The 20,469-nt window shown below is 39.3% G+C and overlaps 1 protein-coding gene across 1 annotated transcript in view; it reads left to right on the forward strand.

Moving 5' to 3' along the window:
• Positions 1-20,037, forward strand: part of LOC146324218 (adenylate cyclase type 1-like) — a 63,813-nt gene extending 43,776 nt beyond the window's left edge. The window contains exons 13-20 of the mRNA XM_084723513.1: positions 6,219-6,475; positions 7,105-7,231; positions 8,149-8,265; positions 11,415-11,561; positions 12,042-12,140; positions 13,696-13,810; positions 16,281-16,405; positions 17,388-20,037. Of these exons, the coding sequence (XP_084579639.1) occupies positions 6,219-6,475; positions 7,105-7,231; positions 8,149-8,265; positions 11,415-11,561; positions 12,042-12,140; positions 13,696-13,810; positions 16,281-16,405; positions 17,388-17,720 (1,320 nt within the window). The 3' untranslated portion in view covers positions 17,721-20,037. The remainder of the gene's footprint in view (positions 1-6,218; positions 6,476-7,104; positions 7,232-8,148; positions 8,266-11,414; positions 11,562-12,041; positions 12,141-13,695; positions 13,811-16,280; positions 16,406-17,387) is intronic.
• Positions 20,038-20,469: the final 432 nt, after the last annotated feature.

The following is a 20,469-nucleotide window of genomic DNA, read 5'->3' on the forward strand; positions in this document are numbered from 1 at the left end:
CTCCTGTACAGCACACAAGTCCAAAACCATAGGATAAATGGTCGTCAACCCCGAAGTCTTGAACATTATACCTCTCGCCACGTCAATGTTTAGCTACTCCACCATGACAAAAATGGCTCCTCCTTCACTCCGAACCCTCGGACCTGCAGGTTACGGCTAAGCCCCTCCCCTTTACCTGACACTGGACTTTGGTTGGCTGTTTGTTTTAGGACATAGCAATGAAAACAAGGAAAAGCAATGATTGACATATATGCTGCTAACCAAGTTAGATTGTAAGGCTGATTATACGTGTGGGATCCTGTGCAAAACAAACAAACTATGCTCATTTGCATGAAATATAAACACTGAACTTTTGAACAATTTTTTAACACATATTTATGCATTTTAACTTGCTTTTTAAAACATATTTCGCCTGGCTTAATTTTTAAAAATATTCATCACCAAAACACAATAATATCATGATAAGAATGATCACAATAATAAGAATTAATTTCAGTTTTCACAGGTAAATTAATAAAAATACATCAATAAAAAACAAATTTTAAGCGCAATTTTTTTTAGATTTATTATATTTTAATTCGTTTTTTCTTTGTAAAGTGCATAAATTGACCATGTTGATTTAAAAGTTAAGTATTCATTAGTTTTAATAAATCAGTCAATCATTTTGAGCCATTTTTTAATACACAATATCCAAATTCTCTGATTTAAGCTTCTTAAAAATGTGAATATTTTCTGGGTGTTTGTTTAGTCGTCTATGACAGAAAAGCTGAATATCTTTGGGACATTTGAAGACGTCATCTTGGGCTTTAAGAAACACTGATTGACATTTTTCACCATTTTCTGGCATTTTATGTACAAAACAACTATTAATGGATTAAAGAAAAAATAAACAACAGATCTGTCCATGATGAAAATAATTGTTAGTTGCAGCCCAGTTTTTGACAAAACAGCCCATGTTTCACTGTCGGAAGTAAGTCATCAAACAACGCCACAATACAGGATTTTAACTAAGATGGAGTTTATATTAACCTCCTGAGAACCAAGGGAAAAAAGTGTCTTACAATTTCTGTTTTTTTGTGATTTCCTATATATTTGGGCCTAAAAAAACACCTTACAATTTTAATTTTTTTGAATATATTTTTTATTTTAATTTCACAGCATGTCCACTGCAGAGGACAACAGGACGATATCCGTGTGAAAATAGAACTGAATTTAGAAAATTAGAAAAAATGAGCAGATTATATCTTTAGAGTGATATTCACCCAAGAACACATTTCATTTGAACAAATACAATAAATTTCTGTATCATTCTTCTGTTACTGCTTGCAAGGACAAAATGTATGTAATAATTCATTACAATGTAATGTAAAACATGTATTCAGTTCAACAGTGTTGCTGACCCTGTCCACAGCAGTTCATTACTTAGTTCCCGCTGCTAACCAGTGGTGGACAGTAGTGAAGTACATTTACTTGAGTACTGTACTTAAGTACATTTTTTGAGTATCTGTACTTTACTTGAGTATTCTGACTTTCACTCCACTACATTTCAAAGACAAATATTGTACTTTTGACTCCACTACATTTGTAGGAAGGTTGTTGTTACTTTTTGCCTGAGCTTTGAAGTCAGCTGTTGGTGTTTTTTTCTTTTCTAAAATGCAGTTGGTCACATGCTGTGTTCCTCACAAAAGGAAACCAATCACAGTAGCTCCCCTCAACTGGAACTGATGTAAAAGCAGAAATACGTCCAGGCGCTCTGTAACAAGAACAAGCAAACTCTCCCTCTTTCATTCAAACAAAAAGCGGTAATGGTGACGGCAGGAGAAAGACAAAATTAAATCTCAAGATTTTATTATAATTATTCATTATTCCAGGTAGCTTTTAAAGTTGGATTGTTTTTATCGGGGTGAAAAATACCACATAATTCATGTATATATACTGCCTCTGAAGACAGAAAGAAATCTCAGTTATTTAACAGACTTGGAGAACTCCTCACAGTTGGCTTCAATCTAATTTTATGATATGATTTTAATACAGTTGCATCAGAAAATGACAATAGCTGTTCTTTTTGGTTTTGATTGTATTTCTATGCTGAAGTTTTTATAGGTGTTTCTATAGACTTTGTGTAGCAGAGTGGTTCTACAAGCATCAGTGCATCATTAGATGGTTTCAGAGAGTTACAAGCTTCTGTAAATGCATCATGAAAACAATACAGCGTGTATTGATATTAGAAAATGTACTTTGTAATTTGTACTTTTGAATACTTAAGTATTATTAAAAAACATGTACTTCTGAATACTTAAGTATTTTTAAAACCGAGTACTCTAGTACTTTAACTCAAGTAAAATTTTGGCTGAGCAACTTTCACTTGTAGTTGAGTAATATTTGACCAGGAGTATCTATACTTTGACTCAAGTACTGGGGTTGAGTACTTTGTCCACCACTGCTGCTAACAGCTCAGATTTCTCAGGCTGTTTTTATTTCCAAAACATTTTGACTCTTGATTTCTTGGGCAGTAGTATTCAGTGACACTCCTGTAGTTTGGAGCTGTCTTTGATTTGTAAAAGCTGCCAGATCTTCAAAGATTTTGTCATCTATGTACTGTGAAAAGTACTGGATTGGATTCCAGTATTCACGGATTTTGGGGTCATCTTGATTGGCAGGAAGCCCAGGTAGCACAGGTGTGAATCTGTTATGATGGATGGAAAAAAACACAAATAAATAAAAGTTAATAAAAGGAGTAGCAGTTAATTTGTTTCACATCCATTTGGATTAATGCAGTAATTTCAGTGTCATGGATGTGATATGACTCCCTATTGACCATCTTTATAAGCATATTTTTAGATAACTTGCATATTTTAACAGCATTTACACATAGCACAATACAATAATCTAACATGGTAGTAAAATTTAATACATTAGCCTGAAACTAAATAAAACATACAAGTTATTCCTGGTCCACAGAGCACGACGACTTTCCTGCTCCTTCTCTGCCTCTGACTCTGTCTCAGATTCTCCTGCATCTTCTTCCTCTCCTTCTCCATCATCATCTTCTCCTATCACAGGCTGATACTCATCCTCCTCATCCTTTTCCTCATCTGAAAGCTCCAAATCTGAATCTCCCTCTACTATCCAGTATAGAATCCTCTCTGCTTCACTTCTTTCTCCTACAACAATGTGCAGTCATTAAATACATTAAAATGGTCCTGGTGTCCACTACAGTTGACATTCATTAAATGACTGTTATTTCAAAACAGAAATAATGAAACTGTTTTCAGATGTAAAAATATTGTTATTAACATATTTATGAACAAGAATATATATAATTATCATGGTAAAAATAGCAATAAATAAAGAATATTTGACTTACCTCTCCTCTTTCCATAAAATGTGCTTGTTGGTATGGCGGCCATCTTCATAGAGGAAGAAAGTAAAGTTCCCAGCATGCAATCCCACAACATGACACATCACTGGAAAGCCCAGGATGTCCTCTAAAGAACACTATAGGGGTTGGTAGGGTAACTTCAAATAGTTAAGGAAGATGCAGGTGAACAGAATGTCCATTATAAAGGACATAAATGAATGGGCCGGGTCTCAGGAGGTTAAAATACTTTTGATCGGCAAAACTAGACTAGAATTTTGTAATAATAATAATAATTCCTGATCAAAAATGTAGGGATGTGATCAGTCTCAGCCAATGGACTCAAACTTCAACCTTACTTACAAAAACATCAAAAAGTTGTTTGCAAAAATCAATTTCGGATCATTTTCATGAGTTGAAATTCAGGACAGCCACCTCCCAGTTCAACGTACCCAACAAATGATGATTTCATATTTATTAAGCTCACTGCTGTCGCAAATTACTTTGGGTTTCAGTAGATCAAAGAAGGATCTGAGTGAACATCTAATATTTGCACACCTAAATGCTTTTTAAATTTGAAAGAAGGAGCTAAATATTGATACTGTCACACAACGGCTTTAAGGTCTGTATAAAAATGCTGATTAAAAAAACATTTTAAGACATAATGCAGGAAAAACGCACTTGAGTTAGAGACAGTGTCATCATTTCATTGTTCATCCAGTAGACTTCACTGTTAGTCTCTGCAGTACATTATAGTTGGCAGAGTAACAAATCACAGCAGAGCAGATGGTGCTGCAGAGTCTCAGAAGAATAAAACATTTGTTGTTCAAGTGTAAAATACTCATTAAAATAATTTTCAATGCAAATTGGTTGGTGTCAGAACTCAGCCAGGCTCTGATGTGCGTGTCTCTGTGTGGGTGTGTGATTAGTGTCGGTGTAAAATACAATAAAGCAAAAGGTGTAGCAGCAGGGACGTAGTGAAGGGACGCCACTGGTGCCTACGGCCTTTGATAACTGGTTGAGTGAATCATTGTGTGTATTTTTTTAAATTAATCAAGTCTACATTAGAGTAAACATATTTTAAAAACCCAAACCAGTACATTAAGTGTACTGCATGTTCACAAACTTGCCAACGCTGCCGGGTTTCATGTCCATGTCCTGTTACACGTGACAACAACAGCTCAGCAAACTTAAAGATTTACTTGAGAAAATGTCTAATATGTCTGCAAAGATTAACCAACTATTAATTTTGATATTCTGATAACTGATTAACCAGTTTGAGAACTTTTTTAAGGGGAAAAAAAAGTCAAAATTCTCTGATTCAAGCTTCTTACATGTGAATACTTTTTTTTTATTGGTTTCTTTCCTGTTTCTGAGGATGTCATCTTGGGATTTGGGAAATTCTGATCAACCCATTTAACCGTTTTCTGACTTTTTATGGACCAAACAACGAAATTGATTACTCTAGAAAATAATCAACAGATTAATAGAGAATAAAATAATCGTTACAGGAAAGATGAGATTGTGACAGGATTAATTAATTGATTAATTGAGAAAAATAATCAACAGATTAATCCACAATGAAAGTAAAATAGTTGCAGCCCGATTTTCCATAAGGTAATAATGATCCAACGATTCTTAATGTTTGCCACCAAGTCAGATTCTCAGTGAAATCAGATGAAACAAGCCTGTGTTAAGATGTGTTTAACCCTCATTTAAACACATTAAACACACATTTCTAGCAGAACAGAGTATGTACAGTACTGTGCAAAACTTTAAGGCAGAATGATTTCAACAATACAAAATGCAATTGTTTATTTTTAGCAATTTAAAAAATGTAAAGTGAGTGAACAGAAGAAAAATCTAAATCCAATCAGTATTTGGTGTGACCTTCAAAACTGAAACAGGAACGGCCAAACTCTGAGAGAGACACATTATGCTTAACTTCCCTTCCAAATCGGAAATTGTCCAGCAGTGCCATCAGCTCAGAACTAGCAGAAACCAGTGGGACCCAGGTACACCCATCTACTGTCTGGAGAAGTCTGGCCAGAAGCGGTCTTCATGGAAGAACTGCAGCCAAAAAGCCAAACCTCCAACGTGGAAGCAAGGCCAAGCAACTCAACTATGCATGAAAACATAGGAACTGGGGTGCAGAAAAATGGCAGCAGGTGCTCTGGACTGATGAGTCAAAATTTGAAATATTTGTCAGCAGCAGAAGGCAGTTTGTTCACTGAAGGGCTGGAGAGTGGTACAATAATGAGTGTCTGCAAGCAGCAAGCGAAACATGGTGGAGGTTCCTTGCAAGTTTGGGGCTGCATTTCTGTAAATGGAGTTAGGGATTTGATCAGGATTAATGATGCTGAAGAGTACAGGCAGATACTTATCCATCATGCAGTACCACCAGGGAGGCTTCTGATTGAAATTTATTCTGCAGCAGGACAATGACCTCAAACATACAGCCAATGTCATTAGAAACTATCTTCAGCATAAAGAAGAACAAGGAGTCCTGGAAGTGATGGTAAGGCCCCCACAGCGCCCTGATCTCAACATCATCAAGTCTGTCTGGGATTATATGAAGAGACAGAAGGATCTGAGGCAGCCTACATCCACAGAAGATCTGTGGTTAGTTCTCCAAGATGTTTGGAACAACCTACCTAACAAGTTCCTTCAGAAACTGTGCGCAAGTGTACCTAGAAGAACTGATGCTGTTTTGAAGACAGAGGATGGTCACACCAAATATTGATTTTTTAAAGCATTTCTTCACGCCTGCCCAAACGTTGTGCACAGTACTGTACATCTTAAATGTTTACTGCTATATCACGACTAGTGTCCTTCTGATTATTTTCATCCTTTTCTCCAGGTGGGTTGTGTTCCTTGGGGAAAAGTCGGGACAAACTCCAGCGACTCTGTGGAGGATGTCCTCACAGACGCCAACAGCACAGGACCGGACAGAGCTTGTCCCAACATGGCGTACGGCCTGCTATCCTGCGTGGCCGGCACGCTCACTCTCGTCCCCTACCTCCGAGTCTCCTCGCTCCCCAAGATCCTCCTGCTCCTCCTCCTCTCTGTCACCTACACAGTCGTCATGGAGACCAGTGGCTATCGCCAAGCTGTGGGGTGAGACTGAGCTGCATGTAGTGTAATATGGAAAAGATGTGTATGTACGTATTATGACACGTCTCACAACTTTACTCTGGTCTCAGTGAAACCAGCTAATCATACAGTTGCCAGTTCATCATCATGACCACAAGTGAAAAATGCTTTACTGGGTGGGATTTTCAACATTATTTTGTCTTTAAATCATAAAAGAGAGATGGAAACACAACAAAGTGACAGTGCTGCCTTCAGCTGTGAAAATATTGTCATCATCCAATAACAATACATCTAATTTAAAGAAACATTTACAGGGAAGACCAACCACTAACTCTAGCTGAACAAACCAACAGCTAATGTTAGCTAAACAGACCAACTGCTAATGTTGGCTATACAGATGAAATGCTAACATTAGCTATACTGACCAACCACTAACATTAGCTACACAGATCAACCTCTAATGTTAAAGATTAGCTACTAATAATACTACTTACTATTTATGGTAGTTTATTTTAAGTTTGAGTGCAAAGTTTGACAAGCTACTAAACAAAGTACATTTAAATTACCACTAATCTAATTATTATGTCATATGTCATATAGCAAAATGAATGAAATAAAAAGGACCAAACAACCCATTTTGTTTGTGTTTTCAGAGGAGGGTTTCTCCACACTCGGGGCTATGATCCTGTGCTGGCGGTGTTGCTGTTTTCTGGAGCTCTGGCTCTTCATTCACGACAGCTGGACCTGAAGCTGCGGCTCGACTATCTGTGGGCCACTCAGGTTTGTCTGCTGCATTACATTTGACTGTAACTGAGGTATAAAGTAATATTTAGGGCAGGGGTCTTCAACATTTTTTGGGCCATGGACCCTTTAGCTGATAGAGAGACGGAGCAGGGACCCCTGACTACACTTACTGTCTTGAATAATTTTGGGGTCTTCTTACTTGTGTATCCCAGCAGTTGTAGCATTTAGAGGTTATATCAGAGTTTCTCGCTCATTAAGTTACATAACGATCGATTGTGGCTCATTTGTAAGCTAACTTGCAAAAACACACGTCATATATTTAATACAAATAATTGCATTTAGTAACAAGCCATCTTATTGTTTTTATTTCTTCTCATCAGGAAAACAAATTATTAGACAAAAACTAATTTTGCAAGGCAGGTTATATTTTTGACATCAAGGGGGTTCAAAAATGGCCCCTGAGGTGGCATTATAGCATCAATTTAGAGGCAGTATAAAGTTTTTTGACGTTGATTATTATTAATGTTGTATTAGTAATGAATGGGTACTAGATTACGTACTCACTCATTGTATGAGAATCTTAAATCTTTAAGACCTGAATGTGTCAAATTGTGCAAATTTTTGTTGGTTTCTCTCTGATTCCTGATGGAAACAGGAGGAAACAATCTTACAGGATCCAATTGTAGGCAAAAATGGCTGATGCATATTTTTTCAGTGGGTGTTTGAATTGTATGTTTGTGTGTTTGTGTGCAGTCTCAGTGGATCATCAAAGCCTCTCTGTTTCTATTTTAAGAACGACAGTGAGCGTTTGTCTTGTTTGCAAATCATTATCTCCCTCTAGTGATAAGGACAAGCAATTACATCCAGCTTTGAGCTCTGTGCTGCAGTAAAGGTTCAATGTGTTTGGACAGCAGAGCATCAGGCCTCACCTCTCCTTCTCTACCATCATGCAGGCGGAGGAGGAGCGAGACGACATGGAGAAGGTGAAGCTGGACAACAAGAGGATCCTGTTCAACCTGCTGCCAGCTCATGTGGCTCAGCACTTCCTCATGTCAAATCCCAGGAATATGGTGAGCATCCGCAGACACGTTCAGGCTCGTCCAACAAGGATTTGTCAGAGTTGACAGTTAACGCCTCTGAAACCAGCAACACATTCCCAGTGTTTCCTCATACACACACACACACACACGCACGTACACACACAGGAGGAGCTGGTCTGATGATTGGCAGGTCAAAAGGCATCTTAAAGTTAAAACTGGGCCAAGTTTTGTCAAACAAAGACTGTGACTCTCAGTGACTGATTTTTTTCATTTGACTGACTTTTACAAGCCTGGAGAGGTCAAAGTAAACAGTAGTGTACAAGAAAAGTGCAAAAATGAGGGAAAAGTATCCATTAATCCATTGATTCTTTTCTTGATTTATCGATTATTTGTTTGGTCAACAAAATGTCAGGTAATTATGAAAAATTTTGATTATTTTTATTAGATTAATCACCAACTATTCTGATAATCTGGCCGTAGAAGGAACTAGAATTATTCCTCATTATAACAACAGTAAGCTCTTGTGTCATAACTTTTGATTTTGAGCACAAAACTTTAATATATTTAATATTGCTGGCAAATGGCCAGGGTATAAGCAGGATAATAAACTAATATTTGTGCATTAAACAGTTTAAAATACTTTGCAGAGGCGACATCAGGTGGTTCTCAGACTCCACGTCATGCCTTCAGACCATTTAACTTAGACCTACTAGTTGATTATCCCTTACTTAACCCCACCTTTTCAGTCATGTCACCTCTGGCTTTGCACATACTGCAGCTGGTCCTTAAGCCAGCTTATAGTACTGTAAAACCAGAGGCCTACAGTTCTATAAATCTGTCACTTTTCAGCCAAACGCAGTCCATGTTGACCGAAGCATCAAGATGTCTCTTGACCCATAAATCACCACATCCATTCAAGCTGATAATCAAAGTGTTAATGCTGAGGAAGAGGATAGTTTGGTCTTTATATGCCAACAAAATAAAAAGTTCCATATTTCAAATAAATTTCCTACATGTACCTCAAAGTTTCGGGTTCTTAATGTGGGAAAATGTCCCAGCTGTTTGGGACAATGGGACACTACTTCCCCGACCGTGTGTTGTGGTGTTAAAGTGGAAGTGTGAGCTGACAGCCCTGTGTGTCTGTATCCACTGATTGATGAACATCCCCTCCACTGATCTCTGTTCCTTCCTCGGCCCCGTCCCCTCCTTTCTCAGGAAGTGATGAAAACGAACATCCTTTCAGGAAATTCAGTCCCACAAGAGGACAAGCTCCATTTGTAAACACTGGAGCTGCGTCCACATTCTTCATGCTACATATTTGTAGTATGAATTTCTTTGAAGGTGCAATGCTGGTACCTAAATTTATATGTAAAATTAGGAGAGTATAAACTACACAGACACAAACATTAAAGGGTAACTTTGGTATTATTCAACGTGGAGCCTCATTACAGAAAAGTTTTCTGACACACATTCTGCCTTTAACAAATGTTGTACCTGTACCTGTTGTACCCCTGCGATTTGAAAATTGCAGAAAGCCATATTGCGATGTTGATAAAATTTCGATAAATTGTGCAGCCGCACAGAGTGTGTAGTTTCAGAGCAACGGGCTTTTTGTTTTCAGGATTATGAGCATCACTTTACATTGACAGACAACTGACAGTTATAAACAACTGATGAATTTACAGCGGAGGACTCGGTGTTGCTTGTTCTTGTCGATTTACGATGTTGCGCTCGTCCAGTGCTCCTGCAGGGCCCCTGCAGCCTACAGAGCTTCCCCAAATCTGGAGAGGAGAGGATGGGAGTCGCTTCAACCATGTATCATATATTAAAAAGAATTTCAACCTATTTAACATACAGTTTATGGCTCCAACTCACTATGTGAACTACTGTACACATTTTTGCATGCACAATTGTTACATATTGTTCCTTTAACATAGAAAATAAGATAAAATAAATTATTGCCAATTTTACATTTGTTGTGGCTGACATCACTGAGCATGCTCTGCGTCATGCTTTCATGTTTTCCCTGCTTTGCTACATGAGGAATAAACTCATTGGACATAATTATCATTATGAAGGAATATGTCACCCAGTATGGGTCTTTTTTTTTTGGATGACAGTGAAGCTCCATGGCACAGAGGCACAAGCTGTACAGCCACACAGACAGTTCTGGTCAGTAGGTTAAATTCTTTGTTAGTTCTGGAGTTGTCTTGGGATTTCTTAACAATAATAAAAAAAGTTGATAAGAAGTGTAACACTGGCGTTATCCTGCAGCAATCAGCGGGCTGTGCATCAGACGGTGCAGAGATCGTCTGAGGCTGAGACTAGTAAACACTGGGGGCAGGAAGTCAGGAAGTATGTTTCCGGCACATTGGTGACCCCCTTGGAGCTGCAGTGTATAGAAAGGCTTCCTCTCTTTCCTCTGGGCTAAAGTTCACCCATACACTGTATTCATAACACAGCGCTTTGGTTAAAGTTTCACTGCTCCAAAAATGATTGAAAAATCGGTTTTATTGCTTTGGGAGCGACAGTGGCCACTGTTCTTTTCGCTCTTTGAACACGTTTGTTCAAAATTGTGTCTGAATTGGAACCAGAAATGTCCCAGTACTTTTTATGTCCTTCTATGTTTCTGATTGCTTCAATTACAGCTGCAATTTTGTTGTCGGATGCAGAATGACAAAGAAGCTGTGATGCACATGTTTTTTATGTTCGACATTTCTAATGTCATCACATGTGAAATCTAGTTTTGTATCAAAATTAGGGCTGCAACTCACAATTATTTTCATTATTGATAAGTTGTTTGGTCCATTCATTGTCAGAAAATAGTTGTTGTCGTGTTTTGTCCACAACCCAAAGATATTCAATTTACTGTCAGAGAGGAGTGAAAAAAATGTTAATCCGTGTGACCATTAAACATCTTGTCTTTGTTCTGTATTCAATTCAAATATAGGTCAAAAACTTTTTGCAAATCATTGCATTATGTTTTTATTTACTCAACATCCCAATTTTTTTGGAAATGCAGTTGTACTATTCCCAGAAATTTGTATTCATTTTCACCCTTTAATGCCTTTTGATTTCTCCTCCCCATGATGGCATTACTCACAGTTTTTTGAAGCCCTGGCATTGCAGTTCGGTACAGCTCAATCAGCCAGTTTTAACCAAACCTTTCTCCTGTCCAGGACCTGTACTACCAGTCCTACGCTCAGGTCGGAGTGTTGTTCGCCTCCATCGCCAACTTCAACGACTTCTACATCGAGCTGGACGGGAACAACATGGGCGTTGAGTGTCTCCGGCTGCTCAATGAGATCATCGCTGACTTTGATGAGGTGAGTACATGTTGTAAATCTGCAGCTTTTATATATATATCCTCGCAGGTTTCATATCGGCCTGCTCTGCTTTGCTCTGCTCTTTGGAGAATTTGGAGGCAAGCTCTGCTGCAGTATGACCTCCATAATGTCATTTTCAAAGATGACATTGTGGCCATGACTGAGGGTTTAAAAAATACTGTTTATTGACGCAATATAATAAGCAATGGTTGCGGTTGGGAAAGTTCTTCAAAATAAGGAATTACTTACAGATGACTTCTGCCCTGCTTGAATCTATAATCAGCAACATAAAGCATTAATTTACTCAAAACATGCAAAAAATAGTCCTTTTTAAATTGCATTTAGATTTGTTTGCCAGCACAACCTATAATATATATGAACTTGAACTGACAATTTACTCCAATTTGATTTGAAATTTGTAATAGCAGTGCTGCTTTTCTCCTGTTTTTACTCCTCTTTTCCTCTTTTTTCCCCTTCCAGCTGATGGACAAAGAGTGCTACAGGGACATTGAGAAAATCAAGACTATTGGCAGTACATACATGGCTGCAGTAGGGCTGGTTCCTACAACTGCCTCCAAGGTACACACGCAGCAGCTATATTTAGACCCTGCACGAGGTTTTGTGTGTGTATTTGCAGGGTATTAGCATGTTTCGAAACTGTTCAGAATGCACACCGCATTTTCCAGAGGCCTAGTATTTCCAAGCAGGTATTTTCTGGGTGTTGATATTTAGAACGCTGTCACGTTTCAATCCACAAATCCCCCTGCGAGGGATTACTGGCCCCTGTGCATCAGCATATTCTGCATTCATAAAGTTTCTATAAATCCTGCAAAGCTGACAAACAAAAGAGCCCTTTCTGCAACTTCTGCAAAACTTTACACAAACTTAACAGTCAGTCACAGAGGTGGTTTCACTTTGGGGAAAGCCCTGGAGCGTGCTTGTGTGGCAGCCCTAGATCATAATGTGTGTAATCATGTCAGGGAAACAGAGCTGGGGCCGTACGACAAAAACTTCCTAGTCTAGTCTTCAATTAAGATAGGAAGAGCTTTAGAAGGGATTTCTCTCAGTCTGGTTTAACAGGAGCAAATCCTAAGTAACTTCAGGAGTCCTCTCTTATCTCAGTTTAGGAGAGGCAAAATCCTCAATCCAACATCGCTTATCAACTTTTATGGTTTTTTTTTTTAACTCATAACCAACACTTTTCTCATCTCAATGATCAACTCACTGTTGTTCTTTTAGACATATTGAATCATGAATAAGGAACAAAAACAACGATGGGCACTTTACTTCAAGACAGATGAGTTAGAGGTGTTAACATGTTCTTTTCGGGAAATTTATAGCAAGTCTAACTCAAGAGAAAGAGAGCAGGTACACAGTCTTCACTCTATTCAGTACCTATTGTGTAAAAACAATAAAAGAGCAGCTGTACTGTTAAAGAAGTTAGCTAACATTACTGCTGCTGCTACCTAACACTAAACTATTACCTACAATTACATAACACTAACATTAGCTACAGTTAGCAAACACTACTGTTATCTAACACAACTATTTTCTACTGTTAGCTAACACTAATGTAAGTTACTGTTAGCAAACATTACTGTTAGCTAACAAACATTAGCTATTTTTAATTCACACTACCATTAGCTAATGTTAGCTAACAACACTGTTAGCTACTGTTAGCAATCACTACTGTTACCTAACACAACCACTAGCTCCTGTTAGATGACATCATTAGTTACTGTTGGCAAACACTTCCAGTGGCTGCCGTTAGCTAGCTAGTAAATTAGCTACAGGTGCAAAAGTGAAACACCTTTAACAGTTATCCTAACATTAGGAGAGTTTATTTAAGATTTTGGGACATGAGGATTCTTGTGTCACACAAATTTCCTACCTTCAGTTATGATGGGAACATTAGTCAGTGGAACTGTTCATCTGCAACAGCTTTTTGCCTAAATCAGGTCAGGACCCTAATTAACTAATTAGTGTTACCATGGTTACCAAATGATCTGCAAGTTAGTATGTTTCTGTAATACAGCCCCGGGAGGGTAATATCACTTCATATGTTGGATGAAAGCAGCTTCTTTGTGCATAAATGTGTACTTTCTTAATATTTGTGTGTTTTTCTGTCTCCCAGGTGAAGAAGTCCATCACCTCACATTTATGCACAGTCTCAGATTTTGCCATCGAGATGTTTGACGTCCTGGATGCCATCAACTACCAGTCTTACAATGACTTTGTCCTGAGAGTAGGTGAGTGAAAACACACACATACACACGCACACACACACACACTGGTTGGTCCATATAAACACGGGTGCCGGAGCTTCTGACCTATTGCACTGGACACCATCTACGCTCAGTGCCGGTAAGTTTGGAAGGAAATGCATCACAGAAAGAGCGTTCCCTGCAGGAAGCTCGTCACAGCGAGACCTGAAGTTCTGGGTTCCATTGTGTTGGGTATCCTGTGGGGAGCCTGCAGCAGGAGCCCTTGTTTAATCCCAGCATAGCCTGGTGTATACAGTGCCATCCTGTCTGCAGACTGTGGGGCTCCATATGTTTGTGTGCTTGGCCTGAACCCTCTTTTCAGAAACGCAACTTTTGGTAATCTGCGTAATGCTGGACTTCCAGAAGGTTCAGAAAAACAAAGTCTGGCCTGGTTTTACGTGGTCTACATGTGCCAACCTCCGGAACCTGCAGAACTGTGGTTGTGAACATGACGCAGAGACGTTTTTATTTTGCAATCCTAAAGACAGGCATAAAATAACAGCAGCAGCCATGGAAGCATGTACATATTGTGCAACTGATGCTAAAGGAGCTTTCAGACCTGAGGGGTGCACTATGAGGACAGATTAATGGGTTAGTGAGGTATGTCGAGCCTAAAGCCAGAGTTTTAAATGTCATGAAGGTGGCTCTCTTTTAACCTCTCTAGATCAATCTAGATCACCATGGTAACTTATGCTGCACACCTAACCTGCTCCGGAGTTCATGTTCAGTCCTTCCAAAAAGCTTCCAGTTATGGTGACGTGCTGAGCAGTCGTTGTTTTTCCTGTTCTGTTGCCAATCCTTAAATTTTAAAACAATCCCAACCAATGTAAAAAATGTCACAACTTGAAAGTACAGGCATTACTATAACTAGGGGTGCAACGGATTGTAGTTGTCACGTGTCCTGTACGGATCACCTCCCACGGTTCGGCACAAATGTGATTTGTGGGCTGACAGTTTTACTGTTGCTGTTACTTTTATATAAGTAATAATACTCAAAATTTTAAATACACAGTCGCAATGAAAGGCAGGACAACTGCTGCTGTGTTTTAATCTGCAGCTCTGTGAAGAGCAACTGATTAAAAAGCCGTCACATCGCCTCGAGTGAAATCCTGACCATGACTTCGGGCATTTTCACCAGTGTAACAATGCTGTCGCCATAGAAACAGATCATAAGATTGTGAAATTTAGTGAAACTTTGGCAATATCTGTCTTAACTTCTATAACTCCTGACAGCTCACCAGAGCTGTGTCTGTCTGTCTGTAACTCAGTGTGTCTGTGTTGACTGGGTTTTACTCGTTCATGAGCCTAAAGAGTGTAGTAGTGCTGTACAGAGTATAATTATCTACAGTATTATATGTATTGTAGTATATACATAGTTAAGTATACAGTATAGTATTTGAAGTATATAGTGGAGAATTATTATTATTACAGTATAACATTCATTATATATATATCTTTTTTCCTTTGTGCTGATCCGAAAAATGATCCAATCTGTGACTCAAAACAGTGATATGATCCAAACTGTGAATTTTGTGATCTGGTGTACCCCTAACTATAACTGAATATGCTGAAAAAAGGAGCGAAGGACAAACACAAGACTACTGGAGGGCTTGTTAACGTTGAACAAGACGTGGTGGAATCTGACTTTGAAGATGGGATTGATGCAGAGGCAGAATAATACTGATAACCCTGAAGACATGGAGAATCCCTCCACTATGGACATCATGAAGGCTATATCCTCATTCAAAAAAAAGAGTTTCACACTGGAATGGATGGTCCTTCCACTAATTCTTTACTTGGCAGTATTCACTATGAGAGATATACATTTTCAGCTGAGGGAATACGTTATAGATACAAGGACACGAGGATGACATAGTTCCCCTTTTGATTGATAAGATTTACTGAAGAGATTTTTAAAAATCCTAGAAAAATATAGATGCATCCGGTGAAGCACTGGGAGTAAACAAGCCACCCTGGCTGCTGTGCCCATTTGAATACAAGCTGCCATAAGAACTGTACTATTTTCTACTTTCATGTGTATTTCTTTTATAACGTTACTTTGGACAATGATGTCTGTAAAGTCGGGAAGCACCTGTGCAGTTCAGCTTCTCCAACAGTAATGTCAAACTTCAACTCTAGAAGAGAGAATGTAAAATACACAAGCCTTTATTTCAAGAGTTCTCCCGTCTGAGACCCGACACTCTACATAGATTCACTGGACGTTCTCCAAAAGTGGATCAAAAATATAAATAGAAAGGACTCCCAACTGCAGAGCAGAGGCTGTCACTCTGCAGACTATTATATTAGGAAAATAAAATGACAAATATCGCCTTTAAAATTGACCAAAAAAGCAATCAGCGATGGATTCAGCCCATCGTTGATAGACGATATATTCGTCCAGTCGCCCATGTAACAAATCTGGTGTGTTTCAGGTCTTTGGTTGTGTTAATTCCAGGTATCAATGTGGGACCAGTGGTGGCCGGAGTGATTGGAGCCAGAAGACCTCAGTATGACATCTGGGGAAACACGGTGAACGTAGCCAGCAGGATGGACAGCACTGGAGTACAAGGAAAGATACAGGTACGCCACTACAGTCTGCTGTCTTTCCCTTTACATAAACTGATAAGTCTCAATGATGATCAAGTGTTTCAAGACAGACCTGGTCAAAAGAGAGCATGAAAAATCAATCAATAAATGCAATATAAATAAGCCAAGAACATTGTCACACATGAAAGAGCAAAAATATACTGTTAAGGTGTACATAACGATACTGAATTGAAATGAAAAATTAATCAAATTTAAACAGCAAAACGTAGCAACTACTTGTGTTTTCAGGGAAACTTAAAAGTGACAGTTCATCCCAAAATGAAAAATCCATATTTTTTCTCCATGTAGAGCCAGGGGTCTACAATCTACAGCTCTTTAGCCGCTACCCAGTGGCTCCTCGCTGCTCCCCGCAGCTTTGGCAAAGACAAATAAATAAATTATATGGAAAAGAATAAAAGTTTTTTGTGGGTTTTCTTTTTTTTCCAAACAGTTTAATATTCATTTAATATTGTTGCTGGTCTTCACTGGGAAAACAGAAAACTTTAGAAAACTCAACTGAATTGATTCTCTAAATTTTGGCGGTGCCCAGTCATAGAGATGTCTACTTTCTCTCAAATGTGATCATCTCCAGAAATCGTGACCCGGTAACTCGAGATAATCACACACAGACGTTTGAGAGGTTTAATGTAGAAAGTAGTTCCAGTAGATTCTACTGCAGAATAGTTCCTTCATTAAACTGCTCACAACGAGGTCTGTGGATTATTCTGAGTAACAAGGTCATGCCTTTTGGAAGAAGACACTGGTTTAAAAGTTTTCATATTCATTTATTTATTTATTTTTATTTTTATTTTTATTTTTTGCGCTTTGAGCACCACAAGCTGAATTCTCCAAACCTCTGCAACTCACACCAAAAACTTTCTAGATGGATACACAGCACTGCTGGCCAGGGGAAAAATATGCATCTTTGACATGGAAGTGAACTCTGAACTGACCTCCTTCTGTGTTTTCTCTCAAGGTGACAGAGGACGTTCATCGCCTCATCGCTGACTACTACAACTTTGTTTGCCGCGGTCAGGTCAGCGTGAAGGGCAAAGGTCAGATGCTCACATACTTCCTAGAGGGGCGCAGGCAGGGCAGCAGGCCGTCTCAAAGCCAGCAGCAACAGCCTGGCAACGCCGAGCGCCGGTCGAGCGCGTTCGCACACGGCAGCGTGTGCACCAGGCTGAGCCCCGCCCCCACGGTGACCACCTATGCCACCATCAGGACCCCGAGCCCGAGCATGGCCAAACCAACGACCTCAACCAGCACGACCAGGTACCTGCCCTCTGTCCCCATGGCAATGGTGTGACGGATGCTGTCTCCATGGTGACAAAACAAGGAGGTGAGCGTGCAAGATGGCAGTAGCAGAGAGAATTTATGAAAACAGGGGAAAGTAGAGCGATTCTCCACTCTTCTTCTACTGTCCGAGAGGCCAACAGGAGGCTTGAACTCAGGCCTGGACTGCGTTTACGACTGATCACAGGAGTCTGAGGCGGCCTTGGACCCTTAGACTCTCCCTCCACAACTCAAGCCCTGTTTGTTGTTTGACACCGCGGGGTGTCATGAACAGGATACAGGATGCTTTAGCCACGTTGCTCTGCAATCAATCAAAGGCCAAGGGTGTCTCCACGATTTCAGAGTCGACTCCCAAAACGGCATCCACAACTATAATAAACTAAATCAAAACAAAAACACATCAACGCAATGCACAATTGATCGTGTAGCACGCAAGCCTCTCTCGACAACCACGTCCGGAAATTCCTTTAACAACTTTAGCTGACCCCTTTTCTCTCAGTATGAAACCAAATCAGTGCTGTTGCCTTAGCGACCACTCCTCACAATGAGTTTCTTGCCATTTTTTTTTTTTTGTTGCCTTTTTCGATCCTTTATTGATTAAATGGACAGCAATCCAGATGAATTAATTAAAGGGGCATTACTGTCCAGGAGTTTTTAAAGTGGATGAAGCCAAATGTATAATTGTAAATGGCAGTAAATGGTATAAACTTGCCAAAACTCGACAGGGCATTGCCTTCGATCATGATACCGTACGTTTATGCCCCCCCTTCTTCTAACGGCACATGAGGTAAACTCTTGATTCCCTGAACCGAGCTGCTCGGCGACTTTAAGTGCATGATGCCACTGCTGCATTCCAGTCATGTTTGCTGTCTGTTTCCCTGTGATGCTTGACTTCCAGATTCTTCCTCGTCAAAGTGTAGCAATAAAGCGGTTTGTCTCCTATCTCAGCCTACTCACCCTTGCATGCTGTAGCCAGCTGGATCCTATTTTGACCTGATAGTGTATGTAGCCAATAGAGTGTGCATAGCTAGCCACACCAGTCTGTATCTCTGTGGAGTTGAAGCATGACTTAGAAAACTTATTTTCTGTATTGTGCGAGTGTGATTCCTTCCTCATGGGATTATATTTAAAAAAGAAGAACCTTTTTTTCTGCGTGCTTGTTTATTAAGAAATATTTTCTATTGTTAAAATATTCTGTTTGACTATTTTTATTAACTAAAAGCTGCTTTGGTAAAGAGAAGATGTTTATGAGGAGACACCCAAACCTCGGCGTCTGGCCTCCTCATACAAATCCAGATGATTTATTTTATGGTATAGCATGCTACTCACAGTATGGTTTACCACAGCCATTAACTCTCCTCTAATCTGTTCTAGCATGCACTGCCTGCAAGCCTGTGGCTCTTACATGCATGCTTTGATGAAACATTAATACAGGCCAAGCAGCGGACACACAGTGACTCTGTTTTGACGTAGTCCTCCTGCATGCGCTAAAGGTAGCGGTCCTCTTGAATGTAAGGTGCTTTTTTGACCCGTGTCTTCTTCTTCATGAGTTTGGTGTGCGAACCTTTTTCCGAGGACATTTTTTCAGGACGGTTTGACATCAGGCCCGGGGGTTCCTCCTCCTCCCCGCTCCTGCTGTAGTCAACAGGTAGCTGGTTTTCAAATGTGCCAACCTATTTTCATAAACATATCAAACTTTTTCTCGTCGAGCTGTAGCACAACTGAATGTGTGGCTACGGTTATTGTGGGTTTTCTTTTTTCTTTTTTTCTTTTCTGTTGAATGCCTGTATTTTTACTGTTTCCTTAACAGTTTTGTAACTCAAAATGATGGCAAGTGTTGATTTTGGAGATATTTATTTGGACACCATAACCTGACTGAAATGACGTTGTTGTACTTCTTATCATATTTAAAATAGATTTTAAAGTCTATATAGTAGCTCGAATGCTTACTTTGAGTTTCTAAGAGATTAAAAATGAGGATTTTTATACACTTGCTTTAAACAGTTGATGGAAAGTTGATGGAAAGGAGTTATGTACAATATTTTTCCTGTAAATTGGATATTTTCATACTGTATGATACGGGTTTCAATTGTTATATGTAGGTATTACTAGCTATTATTGTACATTGTAGAGTCTTTTTCAGAGATATATTATGAATGATCCGATATTTGTCAAGTTCTTTTGTTGAAGATGTATTTATTGAGATGTTTTATGTGAATGTAAATTTTGTTAAAGATGATATTTTATACTAAGTGTTTGCACTGCGATGATATTGACGTACTATGATTATAAAAATAAAGCCAGCGGGGGATGTGTCCCCTGGAGTAAGAGCGCTCTTCCTGTGCTCATTTTCACCAACACAAACACACACATAGTGCGTATGCAGAGGCCATCAAACTCAGTTATGAAGTTACGTAACAGTAGAAAAACAGAGGAGCTGATGTAAGAAGAAACATCGGGGTCAATGTCAGCCCGAGTCCAACGGTGTTGTTGAGAAGGAGCCTCATGCTGATGTTATGAACAAGTCTGCCACCAGAAAAACACGAGGGAGGAGAGTTTGTGTACACGTAGTGAGCAGATAGTGTGTGACGAGTGAAGATAACAAACATCAAGAGTGAGTCCACCACCCATCTGTTATTCAGTGCTCATAAAGTTTGTTCAGGGGAGAAAGTTGGAAAGACAAACTCGTACAGTTTGATGTCAGGCAGGCGGCAGGAAGCAAAAACAATTTACTTAAGAAGAGAACATGTGATTAGGGCTGT

Source organism: Lutjanus erythropterus, chromosome 7, assembly GCF_056507025.1.
Source record: "Lutjanus erythropterus isolate fLutEry1 chromosome 7, fLutEry1.hap2, whole genome shotgun sequence".
In the NCBI taxonomy this organism is placed as follows: domain Eukaryota; kingdom Metazoa; phylum Chordata; class Actinopteri; order Lutjaniformes; family Lutjanidae; genus Lutjanus; species Lutjanus erythropterus.